This window comes from Haliotis cracherodii, unplaced genomic scaffold (assembly GCF_022045235.1).
Source record: "Haliotis cracherodii isolate W230 unplaced genomic scaffold, xgHalCrac1.p SCAF_21, whole genome shotgun sequence".
NCBI lineage: Eukaryota > Metazoa > Mollusca > Gastropoda > Lepetellida > Haliotidae > Haliotis > Haliotis cracherodii.
In genome coordinates, this window is record NW_027266277.1 from 1,792,221 (window position 1) to 1,814,506 (window position 22,286).

Below are 22,286 nucleotides of genomic sequence, written 5' to 3' on the forward strand. Positions count from 1 at the left end.
ATATATTCTCTGTATATTATTGAAATGGAATATAAACCTAAACAACTTCAGGTTACATCTCGAAACATTCCCGGCGGTCTGAGGTTGACGTATGTAGTAGGAAGGGTCTAACTGTGGACGAAGAATATCCTGTAATGTCCTGTGATGTCCAAACCACAGCTGAGTGAAGATTGACTAAGGTAGCAGAAAGGGTCTAACTGTGGACGAAGAATGTCCTGTAATGTCCAAACCACAGCTGAGTGAAGATTGATTAAGGTAGTAGAAAGGGTCTAACTGTGGACGAGGAATGTCCTGTAATGCCCTGTAATGTCCAAACCACGGCTGAGTGAAGATTGACTAAGGTAGCAGAAAGGGTCTAACTGTGGACGAAGAATGTCCTGGAATATCCTGGAAAGTCCAATCCATGGCTGATTGGACCATCATTTATAGATGGGTTGACATGAATGTAGTGTTCTGTTCAGGCCTCCCGTTGACAACAACATCATTGGTCAACCCCCCAGGTACATCCCGCCCCTCCCCCACGTCCACCGTCGCCTGTTCCACGGCCCAGGGCTGCAGCTCCCCCCGGGCCTGGGTGCCAAACACCAAAGTTCCAAGGATGCAGACTCCCCCACAGACGTAGAACACGTTCCGCCATTCTTCCTGAGTTTTCTGTAAGAAGAGAAAGTCGATGGATCTGGTCTTACGTCATGTTCTTGTGTAGCACCATGTCCGTGCTCACGGTTAATGTTTAAAATCTGCAATATTCTTCCCAAGTCAAGCTTACATACAATGATCTTACTGAAATACTGCAGCGTCGAGCCTGGCCAGTCACGTAGATAGATTATTTAACTTAAAACAATAATACATTTCCCACAGTTAGCTCTTTGTAACGTACATGATATGTAAATAGCCTAAATAACGTCTACTAGGATAAACTTTTAGCGTTACGCACACTGCAAGCTAACAGTAAAATAATGTGCAAATCTGCGTTAAACCCAACTCACTCACACACTTACATTCGGTGTTAGGATGCCGGCAAGGAGAGGTGCTAACATCCCTGGTGTTGTTGCAACAGTGTTAGAAATACCAAACAATATTCCAGCGTATCTGAAACGAAAATTCCATGTTCATAATTTTAATCCTTTCATTTCTTTGACGAAGAATTATTATTTTACGGGTCCATATAAATAAGCTCGCTTATCTATAAATAGTCTTGCGTTATCTGTAACATGAAAATGTCTCAAAAGCTGCCTGTTATTAAATAATAGTTAAGTGAATGAATTGAGTATGCATTTCAACGCCGATTTGTAAAAAGCTGAAGTCAACAAAGAGTACACCACCTTTAAGATCATTCTTATAAGATCAGTATCATTGTGTTGAAACACCCTCCACAACTGAGACAGTCTCCAAGCTTTTTACTGTTTAAACCTCGCCTAAAACCTCCTGATCTCCTATTAACGTTTTTCAATGCGATGGAGCTCTTCCAGCATGCATTGCGCATTGAAAATTTCGCGATAGAAGTTTTGGGTTTGGGTGATCCTGGCTCAGACTGGTGAGGCTCATCATCAGCTCAGGGCCCTTGCCTCCTCTACACGCAGCCCAGACAGCGAATGGGACTTCTCCCAGGAAGCGCTGCCTAGTCAAACCCACCCAGAATGTGAAGACTCCTTAAGACTGCAGCCTTCTGTATTACACACATCGTCAGAAGAGCTGTATTCCTGGTAGCAAACCCGGGTACTCTCCCAATGTCATTCAACAGATTGGGAGGTTCCAAACCCAAGGCACAGAGACAATCGGGATTCGGACAACTTAGTACTTTGAATGCAAGCGTGACATTTCGAAATCGAAGTCCGCATATTTGCCATGTATTTCCTGAATCTTATCAATCACATTTGTGTCAAAAGGGACAAAAAAGTCTTCTTCTTCTTCTTCTTAATATTATTATTATTATTCAGATGTGTGTGTAATACAAGCGTTAGTTGTGACAATTTCCGGGGGCTTTTCCCACAAGTTTCGCAGAATTCACCTGCCTAGGAGCAAAGTCGGCGGTGTTGACCAGCACTCCGGCTGTCGCTAATCCCATGAATGCCATTGCAGCTGCTAACAGAAACACTGCAACATATCGCCTCTCAGCGTCCATAAAGCCTGTGCCAACAAGACACGCACCTGCTCCAAGGAATGCTGCAATTAAAATAGTAACATTCTAAAGTGAACAGGACTATGACTTTCTTGGATGATGACTTCCCGGCTGTTCGGGATTTAGGAGCTAAATGTGAAGGTTCTCTCCAGTGATGGGTCGAGGTGTGTACATGTTCAACTTGTAAAATCCCATATACCCAAACATGTATCAATTTTATCATACAAGTAAGACTTATTTTCGGTAAAAAGTACATCTATACTGTGACCGCCTGTCAGAACGGAGACTGAAAGCAGGATCATTTATGACGTGACATGCAAGTGACGTCACATCAAACATTGTGACGTAATGACATTGTGGAGTCCCGACGAGGACACTTTTATCGGTTTTGCAAGGCGTCGAAAAGCCAGTTTCATCGTATGATGTTTGCTCATGGAAGTGTTCCAACGTCTTTTTCTATCAACACAGGAGTTCTCTGCGCAATAACATGATAAGGCAATGCTTAACATATATTTCAAAGTGAAAGCCACTGTCGTGGCACATGTCCAATTGAAATATCATGTCTCTGAGCCGCTTCGCCTTTGAGTGAGTGAGTGAGTTGGGTTTTAACGCCGCTTTTAACATTATTCCAGTTATATCGCGGCGTGTCAGCTTAATGTGGGAGGAAAGCTCGAAGTGATGCAGGTCTCAGACGTTTACCACTTCGGTGAAACCCACGAGCACGGGTATGGTGCTGACAAACCTAGAAACATAATCAGGGTGAACCGGGATTCGAACCCACAATCATAGGTTTCTGGCGTGTCCAGGGGACGCAACTCTGCACAGCGAATCGCGGCGCCTTAGACGACTGGGCCACCCGTGCCCCCGCTTCGCCTTTGAAGAGAAGCTTCTGAAAGGTGATCGTATGAAGCCCATTTCTGGTGTCCCCCGCCGTGATATTGCTGGAATATTGCTAATAGCTTACTCACTAATCACTCACTCTGAAAGATGTTCAATAATTGAATTTTTACGCCCGCCCTTCCAATAAAAAGTATACAGTTTGTTTCAGTTTCATTTTTTTACCCATATAGTTTCCGAACAAACCACACAGTAAACACAACACTGACCGGTAGAGTGATGGGGTAGCCTAGCGGTAAAAGCGTAAAGCCCGGGTTCGATTCCCAAATGGAAACCCATGATCTGTTATCGCTGCTAGATATTGCTGGAACTGGGCAAAAAAGAAAGGAATTAAAACCATACTCACTTACCAATACTCTGAAATATCCGCCGAGTGGCCGTTGTGCTGAGGTATTTCTTTGACCGGAGATAGTCTGATACCTGACCAGCCAGCAGCCCAAAAACGGTCTGGCTGGTTGAGGGGACGGCGGACAACAACCCGTTCTAGGTGGAGAGAATGGTATACGCATCTCTCTCTTAGTAATACATCAACCTGTTATAGCCACAATAACACAATAAAACGTTGCACGCAATTTCGGATGAAGTCGCATCACCGTTTTCACGGAAAGCTACAAATCTACCAACATGGCTCCAGTCAATGTTCATCAAATGGCATTATTTTCTGTGTTCATGCCACGTGGTTTCCGTGAAATAAAGACTACTTATAGAATGGAAATGTTGTTTGTGAAAAACAAGTTTAGCCATTAAAAGGACTGTATATTCCATAAAACCAAATGTCTTCAAATATAGTTTGCATATTGTTTGTCAGTCAATCCCCGTCTCTATGCTGTTCATTAGAGGCGTCTAAACTTACAGCTGAGTGTGGTGTTACCCAATAAATTAACAGACGGGCACACGAAAATGTACATACCTCTGCTATATCAAAGTTCAGAACTTCCTTGAGAAACGTGGGTGTATTGGTCGTCAGAGTGTACACGAGCCAGGCGAAACACACATGTCCGACTACAAACGCCCGAAACGCGGGAGACGTCAAAATGGCAGCCCATGGCGTTGTGTAAGTCTGCTAATAAAGGATTTAATGGTTAGTTCATTCTGAATAAAGGAACTAATAATAAAGTCCTTAATTTGATGGAACATAGTTATTAAGAGGATTGATAAAATAAATAAAATATACGCATAAACATAAAACACTCACATTCAAACACTAGATTTCTGGGTTAACGTTTTGTTTCAGTTGGGAAGTCGACGCTCATCAGTATATAAGAATAAACACGACGAGGAGTGATAAATAAACAATGAGATAAACATTAAAAACCTGCGATGTCTCCCCTATTCCCTGAATAATGTAGTTCCGCTCCCTCTTCGAAATTCGAGGATGCTGAGCCGGTGTGCTGGCGATCGTTATATACCACAGGAAGCACCATAACATCGATATAGCTCCTGTAGACATAGACACGTACACGACAGATAAACATGTATTATCTACGTTATATCATAAAGGCTATCACATAATACAAGGACGTGTACCAGTACAGCTGTCTCCACACTTAAAGTGAACCCCCTTTAAGTCGGACAATACAGTTCCCACGGACACCATCCGGAGTAACCAGTTTTCGGGTTAACAAATCAGTGTCAAGGAATACTTTTGACAGTTCCTGACGTTCAAACTGGTCGAAATGTTGGCTTCCGCATTACCGGGGTCGTGTTTTCTCAGGGTTTAACTGTAAATGTATAGGAGCAAATATACGAGGGCTGGTCAAAAGGTTCCAAGCCATAACAAAGTGAACTAGTCAATTTAGTACGTTGTTTGAGTAGTTCATTGCAAGTGTATTTGGTCTGTGGAGGCCATGTGAATGTTGGTGACAGCCAGTTGAACGTGACGGGGGTCCAAATCGATACCGTAATGGAAAAGAACAAGTACCGAGCAGTCATCAAGTTTTTGACTTAAAACAAATGTATTCCCAAGAAATTCATAACCGAATGTCTCAAGAGTATGTGGATAGGTTCCCTAGCTATTATTTTTAAACGTTGGGAAGCTATGTTTGAAGTTGGGAGAACAAGCCTTGATGAAGATTAAATCAAGGGGATATAAAAACTTATACTGTCAGATAGACGTATTACCATTGCTGAACTTGAGGAAGACACAGGTCTAAGGCATGGATACATTAAAACTATTATTCATTAACATTTACAGATGAATAAGATATCTGCTTGTTGGGTGCCAAAATTTCTAAATTCCGATTTTAAGGAAAAAAGAACTGGCATTGCCAGAGAAAATTTAGAGCTAATTGAGGAGGATTTTGTCAAATTCAAAAAGAGATTAATAACGGGTGATGAATCATGGGTCTAGCACCATGACCCCCGAGTCAAAACGTCAATCCATGTAATGGCACCTTTCCACTTTAACAGTTTCTCTCTCTCTCTCTCTCTCTCTCTCTCTCTCTCTCTCTCTCTCTCTCTCTCTCTCTCTCTCTCTCTCTCTCTCTCTCTCTCTCTCTCTCTCACACACACATATGATTACCTGGAACATAGAAAATGGACCCCCATCCATGATCGAAACCATAGATGCACATATATCCTGATATTGTGAACGTGGCTATGATTCCAAACGAAAATCCTGGAAGGTAGAAGTAAAACAGTTTTCAATATGTATTTTAAAATTCACAATTATATAACATTATTTTATTACTATTACATGAATATGTAATTTTTCATGGAAATTCCCAGTAATGGTCTTTGTGTGATCAGAGCATATCCTATCCCAGTCGGTGCACAAATGTCCCATTCGTTAACGTCACCGCAATGAAATTCGCTGCGTGGAGTTGATCAGCTAAGGAGTGCCTTCGTGGGTTCGGATATCATGAAGATGATCATCACCATCTTCCCGCTCAAACACGTTTACTCCGGGCTTTCCTCCCACTTCAAGCTGACACGCCGTATTTACTTAAATACTACTCAATGCAGCGTTTAACCTATCTCGGACACACTGAATATATGGGAGATTACCTCGATCATTTTCTCAGTGATAATGCTAGGGTATCGTTAAACATACCAGGTTTCACTCCTATTGCAAATACTATAGGAAATCTTAAATCATTTTGCCTGGTGTTTTTTGAGAAATGGCTGTTTGAACATGTGTTATAACTAGACTTTTTTGTTTTGTTTGCTTATTTGCTGTTTAAAGCCGCACTCAGCAATATTCCAGCTATATGACGGCGGTCTGTAAATAATCGAGTCCGGACCAGAAAATTCAGTGATTGACATAATGAGCATCGATCCAAGCAACTGGGATACGATGACGTGCATCAAGCCTGACCACCCGATCCCGCAAGTGCCTCTTAACACAAGCAAAGTCGCCTTTTACGGCAAGCATGGGTTGCTGAAGACCTATTTCACCCTGGATCTTCAGGGGTCCAATTTGACTTTTCTACTCAGTTATAGGAATTTTAATTCACAACGTGTATGTCATCATCAATGACAACTTGCACTGACCTGAATAGCAGATAGCTGTAAGTATGGTTCTCTCCAGTGGCGGCGCCCATCTGCCAATAATGGACTGCATAGTCGGGTTATAGACTCCCTGGGGAGAGTGCAACAAAAAAAGGCATAGTCTAGTGACGGTTTATTTTGAACATTCGTTTTCAAATTTTTGAAAAGTCTAAATCATGATGAGATTTATTTATTTTTACTTCTAATAACGTCAAACAATCGTAACACATCATTTTACTGAATTTCTCAGGATATTGCATTCTCGCACTTTTTTAAAACTTTCAAAGGTCGAGATTGCCAGATCTTACATTATTCCATACTTGTTGGACCTTCCGAATGAATTATCTTTGTTTTATCTGGGACGTCTTACCATTTTAAAATAATTCATTTTGCGTTATGGTTGTATTTTCCATGATTCTTGCTTGATATCTCGGTAATTCAATGTACCCTCATCTGTGTTTAATGTTTTTGGCCACGGGTAGCCCAGTCGTCTAAGGCGCCGCGACTCGCTGTGCAGAGTTGCGTCCTTTGGGCACGTCAGAAACCTATGATTGTGGGTTCGAATCCTGGTTCGCCCCGATCATGTTTCTCGGTTTGTCAGCACCATACCCGTGCTCGTGGGTTTCATCGAAGTGGTAAACGTCTGAGACCTGCATCACTTCGGGCTTTCCTCCCACATTAAGCTGACACGCCGTGATATAACTGGAATACTGTTAAAAGCGGCGTTAAACGCAACTCAATTACTCACTCACTTAAAGACGTTTTATGATGCACATTTTCTTTTGTATTTTCGGTTTTTGGTTATTTGAAAACGTGTAATACATGGTGTATTTCGAAAACACAAACATTGAAATTGCGATAACATTTCATTGTGTTTTATGGGCCACCTTGGAGATGAGGTAACCATCAACGCTATCAACACTTTCATTGGAATACTACATCATCATCAAAAGGTTAACAGAAAACCTTTTTGTCAGGCTGTCAGAAAAACTTACTGAAACATGCCTGGATATATATTGTTCGACATTGCCACATGAAACACGAATCGCCATGTGGCTGAAATAATGCTGATGCGACCTTAAATTTTAACTCACTCACTCATAGAACACTCCTGTTGTGTGTCTTCCTAATCCAGTCAAAACAGTCTTTCCACCTACCATGCCCAGCCCAAGAATCACCCTCAGTGCATACACCAGATAGATGGACGTCCGGGCGCCGATTGGTAGAAGCAATGAGGCGGTCGAGCCAATCAGCATCCCAATAAACATGACGTACTTCCCGCCATATTTCGCGGCCAGTATTCCAGATGGAAACTGTGTTACGATGTAACCATAGAAATACGCGCTGAGAATTCCAGACTGTTCTCCCTTAGACCAGTAGAACTCCGCATTCTAGAAATACAGTTTGTGTCTCAACATTAGTTAGAGAAATCACCAATTGTTTCATTGGCATTCTAGAAGTTGGTGAGGAAGTACGAAAACGCACAGCTTCATAGATAACAACTTCTGGTTTATTGCATATTGTGACGTTTCGGTGTAGATTCTTTCCCCGTTTTCAAGCTGGAGTGATAACAATCAAGTGATGAGAGGTATGTATGCATGACATGTTGTTATTAGTAGCAGATTGACAATGACAATGACAGTCGTCTAAGGCACCGCGATTCGCTATGCAGAGTTACGTCCCTTGGGCACGCCAGAAACCTATGATTGTGGGTTCGAATCCTGGTTCGCTCCGATTATGGTTCTAGGTTTGTCAGCCATACCCGTGCTCGTTGATTTAACCGAAGTTGTAAACGTCTGAGACCTGCATCACTTCGGGCTTTCCGCCCACATTAAGCTGACACGCCGTGATATAATTGGAATACTGTTAAAAGCGGCGTTAAACCCAACTCACTCACTCATGAAAGAACGTAATGTACACAAACCTGTCAAGTTCTGACGTTAGAGAAATATGAAATTGTTTGAAGTTATGTATTTATTAATCTCAACGTCTTTACTTGTTGTTAACGTTTCATTTATTAAGTACTGAATAAGTTCGCAGTTACATGTCTTCTACACACTTCTAGTTGGGCACCCCGTCGGATTCTGGGTCAGAATTGTTCCAAAGTAACGTTTGTGTATCGTACGAGGCGATTGTATGGACTGCGTGGTCAGGCATGGGTGATTGTGTGTCACTGTACCCTGAAATGTGCTCTTAATATCAACCACTTGTCTGTCTGGTCCAGACTAATTATATTTACAGGCAGCAGTAGCAGTCCTCTAACTGGAATATTATGTGCGACTTTTTACAATAGCCAACAAAAGAAACAAATCTATTTTGACCAAATAAGAATCCTTGGTAAATATTGTTTAGTGTCTACATTAACATTGTTATGTTTAACGGCAGGGTCTGACGAGAGATGATTGATGGCGTGACAACACAGTAAATGTCTTTCACGTGCATGTTGATCGCAATCTAGAAAGTGACACTGAACTGTAATGCTATAAGTCGTAATGAACAATTTTCCGCAGGTTCTGAAACTCCCATTACACTGGGACCCCTTTCCAGTTTAAATGTAGTTGTTTGTTTCTATTAAAATTATATATTTTCAGAGACTAAGCATCAGTCTAAAGTGAGAATGTACCTCTGATTGTGTTTGTGTTGTCTTTGTACCATTGGTGTAGTTGCCGGTGGTGTCGTTGACCATGCACACGATGGCCACGCTGAGATTTGACCTGTTGGTCTCAAGCATAACTCCCCCAAGAAAACCCATTAATACCACGATCAGTCTTTGAGAACAGCATATCGGATCTGAAAATAGAGACGTTGTGTGCCATACATAACAGACATAACATTATGGGCTACTGGGTATTTCCACCCTGAAGATCCGCGGTATAATAGGTCTTCAGCAACTCATGCTTGCAGTAAGAGGCGACTATGCTTGTCGAAATAGGCGACTATGATTGTCGCATAAATGCAATGATCTTGGACGCGATCAAATAACCTCACCGTAAGAGGCGACTAACTGGATCGGGTGGTCAAGCTCGCTGACTTGGTTGATGCATGTCACCATTTCCAAATAGCGAAGATCGATGTTCATATCGATGTCAATCACACGATTATTATTTACAGATCGCCGTTATTTTGTTGGCTATTTCTTAGTGCAGGGTTAAACAACAATATACCAACAAACAATCCGATGTTGGTAAATAAACAGCAATTCTAAAACTACTTTCCCATCTCCTCACAGAATAAAATGGAGGCAACGTTTTTACTTATGTTGTAGATATAAACGTGATTGTCTGCTCAAAGACTCCAACTTTCTTTAAACGTCCCATGCCTCCAACAATATCAAATGACCAATCCCTTATTTCGCATACTTACTGTTCGAGTGTTCTGCATCATCGGACAATGGATGGTTGTTCTGAGATGCAGTGGGTAAGCTGATCTTTCCCTCCATGGCGCCCCCTTTTTAGAAGTTCACATCACATTAATTAATGTTTTAATGCTCTATGCGTGTACTTCACTGCTTTCAAGTGCTTACCTCGTGTGTTCCTTTTTGCAAAAATACCCCGGTAATTAGGCAAATATTCCATGATTATTCCATAAAGGCACGATATTGATTATACAAAACATATTGTGGATATTCCACAATCATGAATCATGCCGCGGTAATTCCCCCGAACTTTTTAGGAGTACCACGGTGAGGAGGTGAGTAGTTGTGAGCAGTGGTGGATTTCTGTGCGCGACTTTATGACGTACTGTTATATTTAATTTGTGAACAATAATACAGTATTTTCTGTATGACTGGGTGCATCAATATCCTTGCATATCCAATAGCCTTGTATGAAATGTTGATGTTTTAACACAATTTGAAGATGAAAATCTTATATGAGTCATTCTCTAAAAAAAGTAACATTTTGGCCTATGATAAAACAGCAAATCAGAATTCATTTTTGAAATGTTTTCATTGAGCAGATAAACAACATAACAATTACTGAATACAAGTGTAAAGTGTGCAGGCTTAATATGTCTTATTTTCCTTTTTGCAGAAAACTATTTTTGGCATCTCTGTACCAAATGTCTGTGCTGTTACCCTGCATACAATTCAGTTTTTGTCTCCGAAAATAAAAATCTAAAATGAATTAAATTTATGATATGGTTGTTGCATTTTGGCATAGTTCAAATACCAACAGCTATAAAATTTCATTCATTGGGTTTACTAAATTATTAGACTGTAAATATATGCATACAATGGAATTATTTGCAGAAAGATGTACGATAAACGTGTCTACTGAAATGGAACTACCATTATTCTATAAGGTAATAATAGTTATTACACTCACTTTATGAATGCATTATATCAATATATTTGGACAGGACAGACAACATGGTAACAGGAAAGACAAAATATTTTGTAACTGCCAAAACTGCAAGCCTGAAATACTCACATCCCCCGCCAATATGACAGGTCGGGTTGTGTGCAATGTAAACGGCCTAATTGCAGCACTAAAATAAAGTTTTTACTTGTGTTGTTTTTCGATCTGCAGTTTATGATAGAATATGTAGCTATGACATTGCTAATGTGTTGTGTGATATGACATGTTGAAATATGATACAATATAGTTGTGATATATGGTACGATGGTATGTATAGTATGTTATGATAATGTTATATGAAATAATACTATATAGTATGATCTTATAATAATGATACATTATGAAATTACAGGGTATGGTATTGTACTGAATGTGTGAAATTACGTGACTGCGTTGAAATGCGAGGTGGAATGACGTGAGGTGATCTGATGAGATATGTACATAAATTGTATAAAACTGTATATTTTTCAACTTGTACTATAGGCCTGTTGCCTCTTCAGTATGTGAAATAAAGATAGAATATGTAACTGAATTTGTAATGAGTAAGGATGAGACATATGGACGAAAACTTCTTTATTACAATTAGGAGCGATGGTTTCTGTGAATTGAAGCAATTATCAAGCAATTGAAATACAGAGTATGGTTGACAAGAATATATAGTGTTTATACAGTTGAGTAGGTTTAAGATCAGTTACACTGTTGTATTTGTAATGAGTTGTGTTTCTGCATGAAGTTAGTCAGTGAATGCAACAACTGTGTCCATGACACTTTTGGAGGAACATACACTCAAGCAATGCAGAACTTACCAACAAGAAAGGAAATGTATTCAATACTGTGAAAAGACATTATGTGCCAAGTTTGGTGAAGAAATATAATACGGTTTTCAAGATCTGCTCCGGAAATAAGGACTACCGCCATTTTCAGTCTTAATCAAAGTCGCTGCCATGGAAACTCAAAAAAAAAATATAAAAAAATAAAAATCCCAAACTATCAAAAGGCACCAGTTCACAACTAGACCTATCTGTGTGCCAAGTTTGATGAAGAAATATAAGTACGGTTTTCAAGATCTGCTCCGGAAACGAGGACTACCGCCATTTTCAGTCTAAATCAAAGTCGTTGCCATGGAAACTCGATTTTGTTTTGTTTTGAAAAAGCCCAAACAATCACAAGACACCAGACCAGTTCACCACTAGACCTATCTATGTGCCAAGTTTGATGAAGAAATATAGTATGGTTTTCTAGATCTGCTCCGGAAACGAGGACTACAACCATTTTCAGTCAACCAAAGTCGCTGCCATGGAAACTCAAAAACATTTTTTTTTTTAAATCCCAAACTATCACAAAGCACCGGTTCACCACTAGACTTATCTATGCGCCAAGTTTGGTGAAGAAATATGGTACGGTTTTCAAGATCTGCTCCAGAAACGAAATATGAGGGACGGACGGACGGCACCCACTCCTATATCCCCCTTCCACTTCGAGGTGGGGCATAATAATAACTATTTCTATGTTCTGTGTTTAGGAAGCAAATGTTGTCAAAAAGAAGGAAACTCATTGAATGTGCATATCAAAGTGTTAGGTGTATTTTGTATGAGACACTAGTTAAATAAACATTAGGTTTGGTAACAGCACAGACAAGCAAAAATTCATAGAGTTCGGTCTTGACTGCCGTCGAGTTCCGACGTCCTTTGATTTAAAGTGGTGGCTTCAGGGAGGAAGTGAATCGGCTGTATTCCAGATGATACTTATAGAAAAGCCTGTGTTGACAAGCAACCAAATACTGTCCCTCCAACTGCATGGTCTGATCTTACTGTTGTTGTTGATGAGCCAGCGCAGGTCAAATCAACCACTGTTATCTTCAAAGCCGATGTAGATGAATATGATGATGGTTCAACGACCCTCTGTCAACTTATGTAACAGCGTGCTTTGGCTCGAGCCTTGGCTAAGATCACTACAGAAATAGTCCGTGTTAAGCGGATGGCCAGGGGAGATGCTAGTGTCAAAGCAAAAACCGTTGAGGCTGCCAAAACACTTTTGCAGGTCACAGAACTTGATGAACATTTTGTCACCACTCATGAGCCTGAATCCTTAATGAGAACACGTGGAGTCATCTATGGTATTGATCTGGATATTGAGATGAATGAACTTGAGGACGAGTTAAAACCCGTGTATTACCATTAATGTGCTCTGCTGTGCGTCTAACTTGTGGGCCTGATAAAGTTCCCACCAAATCTGTTCTTCTTACATTTACTGGACAGTCTTTACCAGATCATGTTGTCATTTTCTTCCAGAGATTTCCAATCCGGATGTATGTTCCTCCTGCTCTGCGATGCTTCAAGTGTCAGTCCTTTGGGCATGTCTCTCCTAAGTGTAGGAGCACTCATCATGTCGGCGCTAAATGTGGAGGGAAGCAGAAATACGAGGAGTGCAATGTAAGTACCCTTAAATGTAAGAACTGTGGTGGGGCACACTCTGCGGCATAAAAAAGGTTACATTGAATACCAGGAAGCTGTCCAGATTCAGAAAGTCCGAGTTGAGGGTAAGTTGTCTTATTCTCAGGCTGTTCGACAGGTGCATGGAGATTTAGATGTTGCTCAGGTTCCAGCAGTCCCTAAACCACCTTCTGCAGCTAAACCACTGTCTCAGGTTGTAACAATTTCTGATGTTGTGTCTTCTCCAGTCATGGTGACTGCTAGTACTCAGAATGAAACTCTGGAAGTTGAATGTCAGACTGATCCTGTTGTTGACATCATGCCTGAATCATCTCTATTTAACAATGTATCTGCTGTTGATTTTCTCACCTTTGTTATTTGTATTGTTGCTAATCTTGGCACAACTCGTGCATTCAAGTCTGATGGGCTCCAGACGATAGCATCAGCTGCCTCTTGGGGTTAAAATTGTCCCTGGATGATCTGACGAGCATGGTTAAGGGTCAACAATGAATGTCTTAATCCTTATTATGGCTCTCTTGATCCTTCAGTGGAATGATAGATCAGTAAATGCTAATGGTCCGGGATTCAAGGTTTTTATTAACAGTGTTGATCCAATGCCTGATGTTATATGTCTTCAGGAGACGTTCCTGAATCCTAAACAGTAATTCCGTTGGCAAGGTTATGTCTGCCTACGTAAAGATCGTCAGGTTGGTTTTAGAGGTGGTTGTGCTGTACTCATAAAGGACACTTTGTCATTTAATTAACTTACGTTGCCACCATCCCAATTAGAAGCGAATGCAGTCAATATTCATTTGAATGGTAAAAGATCAGTCTCCATTTTTAATGTCTATAATAATGTTCTTGCTACCTATGATGACTATATTTCTCTTTTGAAAGTGTCAGACAATCTTACAGTTGTGTGTGGTGATTTTAATAGTCATAGTCCATTGTGGGGAGCTGGTAAGTTGGATGCTGGAGGTAAAGCCATTGAGACACTACTTGATGAAAAGAATCTTTACCTTCTTAATGATGGTTCTATGACCCGGTATGACTTGGCTTCTGCTTCATTTTCGGCCCTGGACTTGACCATTGTCAGTCCACAACTTGCTCCACATTGTGATTGGGAAGTGTGTTTGCAGGATTCATTTGGTAGTGATCATTATCCTGTGTTAACTAGCCTTCAACTTGAGCAAATCGCTAAACTGAGTGGTTCAGAGTTAGATTTTCTCTAAAGCTGACTGGTCTGCATTAACTGCTTTGTGCTCTGACACAATCATGCCTGCTATAAACTCTATTGATATGGAGCAGTTTTCCAAATGCTTTGTCTCAAACTTTATTGATGCTGCCAATAGATTTATAGGCAGAGGTTCTGGTAAACGTCCGCTTAAACCGCCTGTTTGTTGGTGGACAGATAAATATCAATCAGCACATGATGCCAGGAAGAGGGCAAAGAAATTTGTTGAATTTAATTGAGTATAGGCACACTGAAACGAACTGTTATTGAAGCAAAACGGTTTTTTTGGTCCAATTACACCAGTTCTGTAAATAACAATACACCTCTATCCCAGGTATGGAGGAAAGTGAAAAAGATTTCTGGTAGTTCAAGTTCCAATCGTGCTATTCCGTCTATTGGTAAAGTCACGCCTGCAACAACAAATATAGGCAAGAGTAATGCACTGGCTCAGTTATTTCTAAAAGTATCAAGAACAGATAACTATAACTCAGATTTTCTCCACTATAAAGAAACACTTGAATCAGAATTCTCGGACATCTTACATTGTCCAACATATCATATTGCTGATTACAACTCATTATTTAGTGAAAAATACTTCTCCAGGAGATGATTCATTATGCTATGATATGTTTAAACATTTTCCCCTTATCAGCCTTGAGACCATGTTTTTACGGTTTAATAATATTTGGTTTGAAGGCAAACTTCCGACTTCTTGGAAGAGTAGTTCCAATTCCGAAGCCTGGTAAAGATCCTACTGAAGCCACATCCTACAGACCTATTGCTCTTACCTCTAACGTGTGTAAAATAATGGAGAGAATGGTAAATAACCGGCTGGTGTACTTCATGGAAAAGAACAATCTGTTTTCAGAAGTTCAATCAGGATTTAGAAAAAATAGATCTTGTGCTGATCATTTAGTGCGACTTGTAACTAAAATTAAAAAGGCATTTGGTAGCACTGAATATTAAATGGCTGTTTTCATGGACATTGAAAAAGCATATGACATGTTGTGGAGGGAAGGTTTGGTAATTAAACTGTATAACCTTGGAGTTTGTGGACGTATGCTTGATTGGATTAAAGATTTCTTAACGGGTATGGAACGTCACTGTCAGATATTTATATTTTAGAGAATGGAACACCTCAAGAAAATGTGATCAGCCCAACATTATTTAATGTCATGATAAATGATTTGTTTGAGAATATTAATGTCCTAGTTGAAACAGTTTGCAGATGATGGAGCGTTGTGGAAAAGGTCCGGTTATTTTTACACTGTCTTCAAAGTCGTTCAACAATCTCTCTGTCTTGTAAAGAATTGGTGTGTACATTGCGGTTTTAAGATTTCAGCTTCTAAATCTTCTGCCATCATTTTTACTCGGAAAAAGATTCCTCATAATTCAAAATTAGTCTTGTGTGGTTCTGAATTGGAGTTTGTCGATAAAGTCAAGTTTTTAGGTATCTGGTTTGATTAGAGGCTCACCTGGACTATCTGATTCAGAAATGCATTAAAGTCCTGAACCTTCTGAGAAGTATTTCCAGCACCAAATGGGGTGCAGACAGGAAGTGTTTGTTAATGTTGTATAGAGCTCTCATTAGATCTCGACTTGATTTCGGTTGTCAAGCCTATGGATCTGCATGTGCTACACAAAAAGCAAGACTTGATGTTGTTCAGTCGAAAGTCCTAAGATTATGTCTTGGAGCGTTCAGGACCACCTCTGTTGAGGCTTTACAAGTTGAATCAGGTGAAATGCCTTTAGATCTCAGGCGTGATATGTTAGACGTTAGATATATGTTAAAATTGAAATCTTTTGGGAGAAAACACTCAACGTCAACTGTGTTGAATGATTGTGTAGAATATTTTCATGACACTTGGAAAAATGGTATGGGGCCTTATGGGATGCGATCTCAGAGAACGGCTTTCAATCATACTGTGTGTGATGTTGCAATAGATGACTCTGCTGTTCTGCCTGAAAAGCCACCATGGCTGCTTGAACTACCATCAGTTTATCTTGATGTCCTGGAGCAGGTAAATAAATGTGAGCCAGCACCTCGAGTTAAAGCTATAGCTGACGAACATATCCGAAGTCTTCAGTGGTTGAATGCTATGGAGCTTTACACTGTTGGCTCTAAGTGCCCAGTGTCTGGTCGTGTTGGTGCTGGTATATTCATCGTTAATGAAAAGAGAAAACTTTCTATCCGACTGGCTGATCACATATCAGTATTTTCTGCTGAACTAGGAGCAATCATTGAAGCATTGTGTTAGATTAATTTTTTAAGGCCTGTTTCAGCGGTAATTTTCAGTGAATCTGTCGGTACATTACAAGCAATTCGGGTAGGTTCTTCCTCAGCGAGGCAGGACTTGATCAACATTATTCTCGTCCTTTATAATGACTTAAGTAAGGATCTGTCAAATGTTGAATTTTCATGGATCCCCGCTCATGATGGATTACTTGGAAATGAGAAAGCTGATAAATTGGCAAAAGCTTCACTAGAATTTGATGAATCCGAACAGGATGAAACAATTTTACCTTCTCCTGCAGATTAATGCACCGTCAGTATGACCCATTCTAAAACAAAATGGCAGCAGAGATGGGCATCATCCTTAAAAGGACGTCATCTGTTTGGCATCGATCCTTTTATCACTAAATTACACATATCTAGAAATAATCGGAGAGAGGAGGTTCTCTTAACCAGACTTCGTCTTGGGCATTGTGGTCTTGGAGCTTATCTAAATGTTATTGATAATACATTTTTGCACATTGTACAGTGTGTAATCAGCTTGATAATGTAGGTCATTTTTTATTGCATTGCCAAAAGTATTTTAATCAGCGTAGGGCAATGGTGGAGGCACTAACAGTTCTCAATATTGACTTCTCATTGTCTGGTATTTTATGTTCTAGATATACTGTTCACCATGATGTTCAGAATGTCATTCTCGCTTATATTAAAGCGTGTGGCAGTTTTGATACTTTCTAAGACATCCAGGTACTTATCAAACCTTTATTATAGGCAAGGTGTAAATGGGCCTAGTTGCCCGAACACCTATAAAACATTTTACTAATCAATTAATCAATCAAAGATTCATAAACAAATCTTATGTGGAATTGCTCATCTCAAAAATAGAACTTGATCAGAAACTATACCAACAACCTTAATGGCACTTCTTGAGGTTATTGTTGCTTATTCCAAGCAAAAATCTGTAAGGAAATGAGAATAGCCAACTTTCAAAACTTCAACATTAACAGCACATACAAAGTCTGATAACATATTTGCACTTTTACCAAATGATAGCATTGTATGACAACATTCAGTAAATCATTCTTGACCTCAAACATGTGCACATGGAAACACAGGTATGAATTGTTTCCAACATATCTTCCCACAAAGAAGGCTCAACACAATAGCCAGAGGACAGTGAGATTAGGAAGGCTCAGGTACGGCTCGGAGTCAGTATACTGTGTCTGAGTGGGGTATTAATGTTAAACTGCGGCATGGTATCTCAGTGATCTAGCACTATAAATCGGCATCAGTCCGGACTAGTACAAGCAGCCACACACACACACATGTGCATGCACGTCGCTATATAAGTGCAATAATCTTGGACGCGACGTTAAACCCCATTTCACCTCACCCATTCTGTCAGCACACACCTCCATTTCTCTCTTTCCAAAACTCATACACTCATACACTCATACACTCATACACTCTGTCAGCACACACCTCCATTTCTCTCTTTCCACAACTCATACACTCATACACTCATACCAAAAGACGTTAAAAGATGGTACTTGTTGTTATCCTGTCTGGCGCTCGGCATTAAGGGGATAAAACAAGGATTGGTCGGCTCAGAGTCAGTATACTGTGTCTGAGTGGGGTATTCACCTCTATTTCTCTATTTTCCCAACTCATACACTCCATTCTGTTAGCACACACCTCCACTTCTCTCTTTCCCCCACTCCTACTTTCCGTTCTGTCGGCACACACCTCCACTTCTCTCTTTCCCCCACTCCGACTCTCCATTCTGTCGGCACACACCTCAACTTCTCTCTTTCTCCCACTCCGACTCTCCATTCTGTCAGCACACACCTCCTCTTCTCTCTTTCTCCCACTCCAACTCTCCGTTCTGTCGGCACACACCTCCACTTCTCTCTTTCCCCCACTCCGACTCTCCATTCTGTCGGCACACACCTCAACTTCTCTCTTTCTCCCACTCCGACTCTCCATTCTGTCAGCACACACCTCCACTTCTCTCTTTCTCCCACTCCGACTCTCCGTTCTGTCGGCACACACCTCCACTTCTCTCTTTCTCCCACTCCGACTCTCCGTTCTGTCAGCACACACCTCCACTTCTCTCTTTCTCCCACTCCGACTCTCCATTCTGTCAGCACACACCTCCACTTCTCTCTTTCTCCCACTCCAACTCTCCGTTCTGTCGGCACACACCTCCACTTCTCTCTTTCTCCCACTCCGACTCTCCGTTCTGTCGGCACACACCTCAACTTCTCTCTTTCCCCCCACTCCGAATCTCCATTCTGTCAGCACACACCTCCTCTTCTCTCTTTCTCCGAATCAGACTTTCCACTCTGTCAGCACACACCTCCATTTCTCTCTTTCCCCAACTCATACACTCCATTCTGTCAGCACACACCTCCACTTCTCTCTTTCTCCCACTCCAACTCTCCGTTCTGTCAGCACACACCTCCACTTCTCTCTTTCCCCCCACTCCGACTCTCCATTCTGTCGGCCCACACCTCAACTTCTCTCTTTCTCCCACTCCGACTCTCCATTCTGTCAGCACACACCTCCACTTCTCTCTTTCTCCCACTCCAACTCTCCGTTCTGTCGGCACACACCTCCACTTCTCTCTTTCCCCCTTTCCGACTCTCCATTCTGTCGGCACACACCTCAACTTCTCTCTTTCTCCCACTCCGACTCTCCATTCTGTCAGCACACACCTCCACTTCTCTCTTTCTCCCACTCCAACTCTCCATTCTGTCGGCACACACCTCCACTTCTCTCTTTCCCCCACTCCGACTCTCCATTCTGTCGGCACACACCTCAACTTCTCTCTTTCTCCCACTCCGACTCTCCATTCTGTCAGCACACACCTCCACTTCTCTCTTTCTCCCACTCCGACTCTCCGTTCTGTCGGCACACACCTCAACTTCTCTCTTTCTCCCACTCCGACTCTCCATTCTGTCAGCACACACCTCCACTTCTCTCTTTCTCCCACTCCAACTCTCCGTTCTGTCGGCACACACCTCCACTTCTCTCTTTCTCCCACTCCGACTCTCCGTTCTGTCGGCACACACCTCAACTTCTCTCTTTCCCCCCACTCCGAATCTCCATTCTGTCAGCACACACCTCCTCTTCTCTCTTTCTCCGAATCAGACTTTCCACTCTGTCAGCACACACCTCCACTTCTCTTTATCCCCCACACATACACTCCATTCTGTCAGCACACACCTCCACTTCTCTTTATCCCCCACACATACACTCCATTCTGTCAGCACACACCTCCACTTCTCTTTATCTCCCACTCATACACTCCATTCTGTCAGCACACACCTCCACTTCTCTTTATCCCCCACACATACACTCCATTCTGTCAGCACACACCTCCACTTCTCTTTATCCCCCACACATACACTCCATTCTGTCAGCACACACCTCCACTTCTCTCTTTCCCCCACACATACACTCCATTCTGTCAGCACACACCTCCACTTCTCTCTTTCCCCCACGCATAGACACGATGTTTGAAGTAATCATGTAACATTACTTTCCTTTAGAGGTGCTAAATATGTTACGTTTCATGCACAACAGTAGGGCGAGCAAAATGAATAACTTTTCATTATTTGTGTCAACATGATAAAAAAAATCCTAAAATGTCTTTGCTGAAACTGAAATGTGCCTGTGCTATCACTATTTAAAGTCTGTGCTGTTACCAAAGATCTACTGTGCAGTGTAATCAGTGTTTATTGACCCAAATGTTAATAATATTCAGATTTTCATGCAACAAGCAACCATACAAAATAAATTACCATTCATATTTTCTTTGTCTTTTAATATATATGTGTTGAAACATTAATTGAACACTCTATGTCTGTGCTGTCGCCTAAATATGTCTGTCCTGTCACTTTTTTAAAAAGCTACAAAAAGCACACTGCTTGAGTTCCATTCTGACAAACAAATATACTCATTATATTTGATTTTTTAAATAACAATTTCGGATTCCAAAATTTATGGTCACAGCACAGACACATACAAAAAGTGCACATCAAAAGACAACACTTACCAATTATTTTCAAGTCACTTCACCACTGTAAATTGCTTGAGCATATGGTGACATGATAGTACTGGAAAGGAAGTGACCTGCAAAGACCCTAGCCTTCTGGGATATCACAGGTGCAATTATTTTTTGTATTTGTACTATCTGGTGACAGGACAGAGACTGTAACTCTTGACAAGATTACTGTTGCCAAAATAATGAATCCAAGTGGAAAACCAACAGGTTTTCTGCTGTTTTATTATCTTTTCATGATGTCATGCTACATAAATCACCAGGGCTTTGGAAAGTATTTGTTCCCAGAGACTTTAGACAATTTGAGAAAGTTTAATTTTGTATTTGTGGACAACAAATTTCTGCACAATACTGCACATTTAAGGTATTTTACTGGCTAACATAAGGTTATAGCAGTAATTTAATCAGAATATTGCATACAACTGATAAATAACTTCATTGTCAAGTAATCTGAAAACAGAATTATGAGATGTTTTCAAGAAAATTCATTTGTACAGGAAATTCTACTATTTTAGAGAATGAACCATATACTGTCACAGCCTTTTAAGAAACACCAACTAAATCGATCAATTCACGCTTATGTTACCTACGATTTGGATTTCTTTGGATATTTTATGATCAAGAATGAAATGTGTCATTTTCAAATTACATGACATGGTATCAGGAAATAAGTAAAACAAGACCCGTGTAGATTCCGGGTAGGCCTTCAGCATCCCATGCTTGTCGTAAGAGGCGACTAACGGGATCGGGACCCGTGAAGATCCGGGGTAGAATGGATCTTCAGCAACCCATACTTGCCGTAAAAGGCGACTATGCTTGTAAGAGGCGACTAACGGGATCGGGTTGTCTGTCTCGCTGACTGCTTGAGGCATGTCATCGTATCCCAATTGCGCAGATCACCGAATGTCTGGTTCAGACACTAATATTTACAGACCGCCGTCATATAGCTTGAATATTGCTGAGTGCGGCGTTAAACATCAAACAGACAAATAGACAATTGTTGGTGACATTAGCGGCAACTCTAAAATTGCTTTCCTTAGAGAATATAAGTTATTCATCGCTTATACTTATGTTGAGATATAGCGTATATGTAAGCAAGGATTATATCCTACCTAAATATTATTTTACTCTAGAGTATAGTATCTTACCATAGTGTTGCACTGGTATGGGTTCAGATTCACTTGGGAGAATCATCCTTACACAAGAGAATTTCATCTCCGGGATACAAATAGAGTAGGATAATATGTATTCTTATATATACACTTGATCATCATGAGATGGTTAAATGCTTCAACTTCAACATATTGCATTTTTTGGAACAAAGGCCTTTTTTATAGAACGGACCATGTCTCCAGGAATATCAAATGGCCAATCCCTTATGACGCACATTTAAGGTTCGAGTGTTCTGCATCATCGGGCAGTGGATGCTTGTTCTGTGATGCAGTGGGTAAGCTGACC

General features: G+C 40.9%; 1 protein-coding gene and 1 pseudogene across 1 annotated transcript; both read right to left on the reverse strand.

The window, feature by feature from the left end:
* Positions 1 to 273: 273 nt before the first annotated feature.
* LOC139470822 (uncharacterized transporter slc-17.2-like) lies at positions 274 to 20,890 on the reverse strand (annotated as a pseudogene).
* Positions 14,934 to 22,022, reverse strand: LOC139471026 (serine/arginine-rich splicing factor 4-like). The gene is made up of 4 exons (XM_071253328.1): positions 21,977 to 22,022; positions 19,224 to 19,874; positions 18,458 to 19,056; positions 14,934 to 14,939 (listed from the first exon to the last, which is right to left on the reverse strand). The coding sequence occupies exons 1-4, from the start codon at positions 22,020 to 22,022 to the stop codon at positions 14,934 to 14,936; spliced, it is 1,302 nt and encodes a 433-aa protein (XP_071109429.1).
* Between the last annotated feature and the right edge of the window lie 264 nt (positions 22,023 to 22,286).

What these genes read in the sequence shown, in the direction of transcription:
- LOC139471026 (XM_071253328.1), bottom strand. Translation starts at nt 22,022, where the DNA reads ATGATTCTCCCAAGTGAATCTGAACCCATACCAGTGCAACACTATG. An exon ending in CATACCAGTGCAACACTATG is followed by an intron (nt 19,875 to 21,976) that starts GTAAGATACTAT and finishes GTGTGCTGACAG; the next exon opens with AATGGAGATTCGGAGTGGGG. An exon ending in GGGGAAAGAGAGAAGTGGAG is followed by an intron (nt 19,057 to 19,223) that starts GTGTGTGCTGAC and finishes GTGTGCTGACAG; the next exon opens with AATGGAGATTCGGAGTGGGG.